Below are 7,700 nucleotides of genomic sequence, written 5' to 3'. Positions count from 1 at the left end.
TGATGGACATTTTTGTGTAGCAGTGGTGAAGATGTACGTTAATCAGACAGGGGGATTGGGGAACGGAGGCTCCAGATCAATATGAAAAATCTCTTTTTAAGACGTTCAGGTTGTGGGATTTTGGTTAAAAACTTCATAATAATTATTAAAACACTACTGGGAACGTTTTTTAAAATAAAAAAATAATTGTCATAGCAGGACTTTAACAAGAAAGTTGTCTGTAAAGGAAGTGTTCCAAATTCCTTTACTCATTTTCTAAGTTATGTAACCAAACTGAGAGATGAGGTGACATTAAAGCATCTCCAAAAATCAGGATGAACTGATTCTTTGGTTTTTGTGATTCCAGCTAGTAGAGACTCTTCCATGGAAAAGGAGTTTTCTGGGGCCCTCGGAGGTCCAACCGTGAGCACCCCAAATAGCAAAGATAACTCTCCGACTCGCTCCCTCAGTGGTAAGTTTCCAATGAATCACATTTTACTGTTCTTTATTACATTTTCACACTTTGTAGCAAATGTTTTCCATTTAACGTGATTTACAAACCTGTTTTTGAGTGCAGTCACTGATTTACAGTCAAGATAAAAGCCTTGTAGGAGACTTGACTCTTGAATTGACTTGCTGCACTTTTGTAGCCAACTCCATCAAAATAGAGCTGTACAGTGATGACGATCCTGAGGTTGAACGAGGAGAACGGTTAGAAGACAGAGGTACACGGCAAAGATCTGAGTCTGGGGAAAGTTTTAGAGAACTTGCCAATCCTGAAACGATGCCCGCTGGAGCCACCAGACTGCCGAATGGAAAGCTAAAATGTGATATCTGTGGAATGATCTGCATTGGGCCTAATGTTCTTATGGTGCACAAACGCAGCCACACAGGTGATTGTGTTTTTGTTTTTTGTTTTCTTTTAAATTTTGATTTACAAAAACCCTCTGCCAATTTGTTTTATTTAAATCGCATCGCATGTAAGGCTGCTTTGCAACCCTGCTAATAGTTTTGGGGGTTTAACCCTTTAACACCGGAGCTCCAGTGTTTACGTTCTTTGATTTACTGTAATTTTACAATTGTTAACACAATAATTCCAGTAGATTCTGACGGAGAAAAGCGGCGTGATTATCGTGTAAACCAGGGGTGTCAAACTCAATCAAAGAAGGGGCCAAAATCCAAAACACACCTTAGGTCGCGGGCCGAACAGGATAAACATTTATTGAACAATAAACTACATTTTAAAACATTAAAGACGTAACTTTTTAACAAAATTATGAACTAAATATAAAGCACTATCTGTGATAATGCTAGTGAGAATGCTGTAAGTTAAATTTGGCTCCTGAAGATGCTAGTGCTGATAGCTGAAAATGCTGAAGCTTATAGTTAAAAAAGCTGAAGCTGAAAGCTAAATAAAAGCAGAAGTTGATAGCTGAAAATGCTGAAATTGATAGCTGAAAACTCTGACGTTGATAGCTGAAATCACTGAATATAAAGCTGAAATCGCTAAAGCTGACAGCTGGAAACACTGAAGTTGTTGGCTAAAAACACTGAAGCTAATAGCTGAAACCGCTGATAGCTAAAAACGCTGAAGCTAATATCTGAATTCACTGAATGTGATACCTGAAAATGAAGTTGATAGCCAGCTAAAATATTAGCTAAATGTCAAATTAGCCTTAAAAAACAACAAAAAACTTAGGTTAGCCAAAGCAGCTAGGCTGTAGCTGGAAAATTAGCTAAACTCCAAAATAGCCAAAAAAAATAAAAACAGAAGCATAAATTAGCCAAAAGAGCTAGAATGTAGCTGAAATATTAGCCGAACTTCAAAATGGACAAAAAAAGAAAAAACGGCTAAATTAGGAAAAATAGCTATAGTGTATAAATATTAGCCTAACTTTAAAACAGCCTAAAATGTTTCTAAGAAGCCTAAATCTGGCCCCCGGGCCTTGACTTTGACGGTGATGCTATAAACGGTTGAAAAGTTGCAGGACGTTAAAGGTTTTGGTGTTAAAGGGTTAAACACTTCCCTTTTTGTGGATGTGAGAATGATTACTATATTTGCCATTTATGTTGAAGTATTTTTTTGTTTTGGGATCAGCATGTTGGCTCTAACCTCTTTACAGGTGAGCGGCCGTTTCAGTGCAATCAGTGTGGCGCCTCGTTCACCCAAAAGGGCAACCTGCTCCGTCACATCAAGCTCCACTCCGGGGAGAAGCCCTTCAAATGTCCCTTCTGCAGCTACGCCTGTCGAAGGAGGGACGCTCTCACTGGACACCTTCGCACTCATGCAGGTAGAAGAAAAACGTGCTTCTGTGTGATATAGATAAAAATAAAAAGTATTTTTTACCGCTAATACTGACGTTGTGTCTGCAGTGTCGTCTCCAACTGTAGGAAAGCCGTTCAAATGCAGTTATTGTGGCCGCAGTTACAAGCAGCACAGCACGCTGGAGGAGCATCGGGAGCGCTGCCAAAGCTACCTGCAAAGTCTGGAGTCCCAACTACCAAACAATGCATATTCTTCTGGTACAGTACAATCATTCTGTTGTTGTGTTGCATCACCCGCCGTCTGACGTGTCTCCATAGCAACACAATCCTTCATTTAAATAGTCAGATGTTCAAAACCTTTATGTCCGATGACGTTTTTTCATCAATCATTCATTCATTCAAAAATCTGTTCTACTTTTTACAGAGGCTGCAGGTAGACTGCAGAAGCTCATCTGCATCCATAGTTCCACATATATTTAGTTAAATATTCTTTATTTTAGACAGGAGTGAGTATTTGTCCATTTCAGAGACAAACAATTCCAGCGCTCTAGTTTGACTTTTTCTAAACCTTAATCGACTTTATTTTTACAAAATGAATTAATTCTTTAATGCTTTAAAGTGTAAATGATTGCAGCTACCTACACTAGTCCACCACATGTTATCTCATTCTAAGGTAAGGCTGTATCTGTGGAGGTGTGTGCAGACGCACAAGTTACTGAGTTTTGTTTTTTTTTGTTTCTTCTTTCAACTTTAAAACGAGGCCAAGCTTAAAATTTGACTGAACTACATCTCGTAGTAACAATCTATATAATAAACTCTGCTTGAGGGAGCAGGAGACCTCTAGAATATGACAGTCTGTTTGTACTCTGTGCAGGAGAGGAGATGAGAGAGCTAGAGTTTATACCAGACTCTTTACTGCAGTCCTCCTCAGACAAGATGGTTTTTATTGATCGGCTTGCCAACGCCGTCACCAAACGCAAGAGGTCCACACCACAAAAATTTGTAGGTGAGCACGTGGTCACAGTGTGGACGCTTTAGGGGAATCTGAAAGCAATGTTGGTTGTTTTATGGCCTTTCTCTCACATTGCAATATTTGTGTCATGGTGTAACCACCAACTTCTTTCACTTAGATTACATCTATATGTATAATCTGTTTAAAAAAACAAATTTACCAGAATTATTTCAGTTACATTTGACTGATTTACAGTAGATTTGACACATTTGTGATGTTCAGCAGTTTATCAACAAGTGGCTTCAGGGAGGACCATCTAATTAGAGTAAAACCCATTCTAGGACACTCACATTCCATTTAGAGACTCTTTTGCCTCGTTTCCACTGAGCGGTCCGGACCAGAGCGGTTTAGAACGGTCCGGTTCTATTCAAGTGAGCGTTTCCATTGAGTGTTGGTCCATCAGGTGTAGATGATGACGTAGCTGTGACTACAGAGGAAGAGAAGCTGCATCAGCTGACTCAGAAACGGAGGGAAAACGAGGAAGATAACCAGAGGATCATTATAATCTGGATCAGATGTTTATTCTGGATGAAGCCGGACTCTACACTGCAGAACAGTCTATTGTTCTGAATGAAAAAAAATCCCTTCATGTTGATCAATACTCCAATGTTCTTCAATAAAAGTTCACAAAGTACGATCAGAAATGTTTTTGATGAGTATGGATCGGTAACAGACATTCTTTGGCTGCGGGGGAGGGGTGATACAGAAACGGGGGAGGGGTGAGACGGAAACGGGGGAGGGGTGAGATGGAAACGGGGGAGGGTTTATCTCTGTATTGGTGGATTTGTCTCCGGTCAACCCCCGCAAGTAATGGGAATACTGTATGTAAAGAATTTATTCTTCTTTGCAAGAAGATTGCGGGGGAGGGGTGAAGAAGAATCCAGACGAAAAAGAAGACAAAACTTTCAATCTGGATCTTGAGTTGCTGGTCAGATTCTTTTTGTGGTAAAACCTTTCCACCAATCAATGGTTTACATCGTGTGATGAGAGAAGCTCCGCCTTCACGGGTTCATTCCATTTTCTATGGACCTACGACCAACGGGGGACCAGGAATGGTACCAGTCGGTCCTCCATTTTGTAATAGAAACGCTCCAAAGTCCAGTCGGGTCTGAACCGCTCAGTGAAACGAGGCTTTTAGTTTTTGCCGAATGAGTTCTTTTAAGGAAGTTGATTTGAAATCCTCCATCTTGACGGTCTCTTAAGAGTCCAAAAGAGGTCTCTGCCTTGATTGTTGCTCGTCATCGCTGCTGTAAGGATAGTTTTTCTTATTTTTGACTTCTATTCTCTTTTGGGAATGAACAAAGTATTTCACGTATTTTTGTAAAATAATAATGGTAAACAAAAAATTGATCGTATCAAAAATAAAAGAGCAAACAATCACAAACAAGAAAACTGCAACGGCAGTTGATAATCAGGATTATTTTTGGTGTGTTTCTGGTCTCCATCGGCAAAAACAATCCCTGATAATCGACTGCTATTGCTTTATTTGTTTGCAGTTTGTTTACAATAAAAGTGAAATACTTTATTTGTTTGCAGATATTTTTACATGTTTTTGTTTAGTTACTTTTTATTTTTGCTTTTTTTCCTTTTTTTTTTTACTTCGACGGCGGTTCTCAGTCGTTCTGAAGACATTGGACTTTTCTACTTTCTAGTTTTTTGTTTTTGACTTCAATTCTCCTTTGGGAACAAATAAAGTATTTCACCTTTTTTTATTTATTTATTTATATTTTAATAAAGAGATATGGTCAGAACTAAGAAGACGTAAATCCATGTTTTGCTGAATGTTCAGACCAAAAGAGAATTTTCGTTTTAGTTTTTGAAGCTTTCTAACTTAAATCTGGCGTCTGTTTAATATCCGTTTCACTGTGTTTCAGGGCAAAAGCACATCCGGCTCAACCCTGCAGAGTATGAGCTTACTGCCGACCTGGAGAAAGACGGGGACATGCACCTGGATCACATGCACGCCGCTGGCCTCGGAGGAGAGTACCCAGGTGTGGCAGGTAACGGAGGAGGCGGGGCATCAGAGGCACTGAGGCCTCTGCACCTTCCAGCTGCTCACCACACATGTCCCTCAGAGCTGCGACTCCCTCACAGCTCCAGTCACCCCCCCATGGGTGTCGGTGCGAGGCTGGACCTCACAGGGACCGGAGGCGGGGTAGGACTAGTCGGTTTAGGAGGCCGGGAGGCCGCTGAAGGGCATGAAGACCTCTCAGCTGGTCCCAGCCACGTCCCCTCACCTAGCAACGGTTGCCAGGAGTCGACGGACACAGAAAGCATGCCGGATGAGCTGTGCAACAGCAACGCCCCCATTCCATCCTTCCTCAGTAACAACGGACACCACCTCCTCCACGCCAGCAACCACATCCCCAGACTTCCTCACAGGAGCCGGGACAGACACAGCCTGAGCAACGCCAGAGAGCGGGATGTGAAAAACGAAGACGGCAAACCCGCTGGTCTGGTGCCGCCACCGCTGGCGGCGGCCCCCAGCTCTCCTGCAGCACACGCCGCCGCTCAGGCTTTACGGGTGGTAGACGGCGAAGGCCGCGTGGTGCGCTCCTTCCGCTGCGACCACTGCCGGCTGATTTTCCTGGACCACGTCATGTTTACGATTCACATGGGCTGTCACGGCTTCCGTCAACCCTTTGAGTGCAACATCTGCGGCTACCGCAGCCAGGACCGCTACGAGTTCTCCTCGCACATCGTCCGGGGAGAGCACGCCTTCCAATGACGCTCGGCTTCACCAAGAACTTCACACTAAAACACGGACCTGGCTGGGTTTGGTCTGCACAGGATCCTTAGATTCCAATCAAAAGTTCAAGGCGGCACGGCAACATCAGACTAGAGGTTTCCTGTAAGAATGAAACGCCAGCAGTCGCTCTCCTTAGTGCCTTGCTCGACAGTTCAGGATACAAACCACATGCAGACCAACCATGTCCCCCGCACTTTAGCAGATGACGAAAATGCCAAATGCTTTTTTTTTTGGCTTACTCAAAATTTATGTACAGATTTTTATGCCACACTTTTTTCTTAAAAAACAATAACACAACTAAACACTAACACTTTTGAAACTCTTGAGCCGTACAGCCGTCTGTACAATGCAGACCAAACGCCGAGCCAGGTCCGGTCGGTTGGACAGAAGGTTGCACTTGCAGAATGCACTTTGGATAAAACAGATGTGTGTGTTTGTGTGTGTCTGTGCACGTGAGAACGATTCTGGAAACGTGTTTTGTTTTTCCTTAAATGAAGGTTAATTATCCGTGTTTTGATTTTGTTGCTTTTGTTGCACTGATACATCCCAGAATTAATGATATTAAACTGTTTTATAGATACATGAAAGAGTTGAACGTTTTTGGAATGAGGACAGAAGCTCACATTTCACTGCCACAATGAACGCTTTTATATATATATATATATATATAAAGGAGAGATTCTGTTGTTTTATATTTATGCTCAAACATATTAAATTCCAAACCAAAACCTAAACTCTATCCTATGTGTTGATGGTACCTTTACAAGAGTTTGTTGTAACCTCATTGTACTGTGCCTTCCTGGTTCTGCTGACCTGAATCGACCCACCTTCACGTCTGCGAGTCTCTGTGTGATCCTTCAGATACAACCGAATGCTAGCAGACGGCTAGCCGTCTATTCTGGAGCTTTAGATTCTATTCAAATGCATTTGATGCTTAATATGCAACCGATCTTAACCTTGCTGCTGCACTGCAGTGTTTTACAGTGTCCTGCTGTTTCATTAAAAATGATTTGCACCGAACCGACTCTCCAGCTGTAATCATGTTAATTATGATCCATCAACGTGTCAGCTCTTCTCGTTAGAAACATCAGCCAACGACATTTCTGTTCTACGGTGGACAAGAACCGCCATCGCAGGGGAAGAAGTAACGGCAAACGAAAAAAGAAACTGTGCAAAAATTTAAAAAAGTATCTGCAAACAAAGAAGCAATCTCAACAAAAATAGAAAAGTAACTGCAGACAAACAATTGATGAAAACAAGAAATCTACAACGGAAGTCGATAATCTGGGATTGTTTTTGCTGACAGACACTAGAAGTGAACTGACTTTTGCTTTATGCACTACTGCAAAAAAAAAGGAAGATGGATGATGGATGGATGGATGGATGGATCAATGGATGGATGATGGATGGATAATGGATGGATGATGGATGGACAGACAGATGGAGGATGGGTGGATGGATTGAGGATGGATGGATGGATGGATGATGGATGGATGGAGGGTGGATGATGGATGGATGGATGGACAGATGGATGATGGATGGATGATGGATGGATGGATGGAGGATGGATGATGGATGGACGGATGGAGGATGGATGATGGATGGATGGAGGATGGATGTATGATGGATGGATGGATGGATGGATGGACGGATTGAGGATGGATGGATGGATGGATGGATGATGGATGGATGGAT

At 42.2% G+C, this 7,700-nt stretch overlaps 1 protein-coding gene across 7 annotated transcripts in view; it reads left to right on the top strand.

Moving 5' to 3' along the window:
* The window catches only part of LOC112144821 (zinc finger protein Eos), a 9,606-nt gene extending 2,581 nt beyond the window's left edge, over positions 1–7,025 (top strand). For 6 of the 7 annotated variants that reach the window (XM_024269629.2, XM_036212057.1, XM_024269628.1 and 3 more), the window contains exons 3-8: positions 347–451; positions 630–872; positions 2,103–2,270; positions 2,353–2,502; positions 3,119–3,250; positions 5,131–7,025. In XM_024269629.2, the coding sequence (XP_024125397.1) occupies positions 347–451; positions 630–872; positions 2,103–2,270; positions 2,353–2,502; positions 3,119–3,250; positions 5,131–5,984 (1,652 nt within the window). In that variant the 3' untranslated portion in view covers positions 5,985–7,025. The remainder of the gene's footprint in view (positions 1–346; positions 452–629; positions 873–2,102; positions 2,271–2,352; positions 2,503–3,118; positions 3,251–5,130) is intronic. The other variant, XM_024269632.2, reaches the window with a different exon arrangement.
* Positions 7,026–7,700: the final 675 nt, after the last annotated feature.

Source organism: Oryzias melastigma, linkage group LG5, assembly GCF_002922805.2.
Source record: "Oryzias melastigma strain HK-1 linkage group LG5, ASM292280v2, whole genome shotgun sequence".
Taxonomy (NCBI): domain Eukaryota; kingdom Metazoa; phylum Chordata; class Actinopteri; order Beloniformes; family Adrianichthyidae; genus Oryzias; species Oryzias melastigma.
The sequence above is the reverse complement of the archived record's forward strand: the minus strand, read 5'-3'. Positions and strand labels throughout refer to the sequence as shown.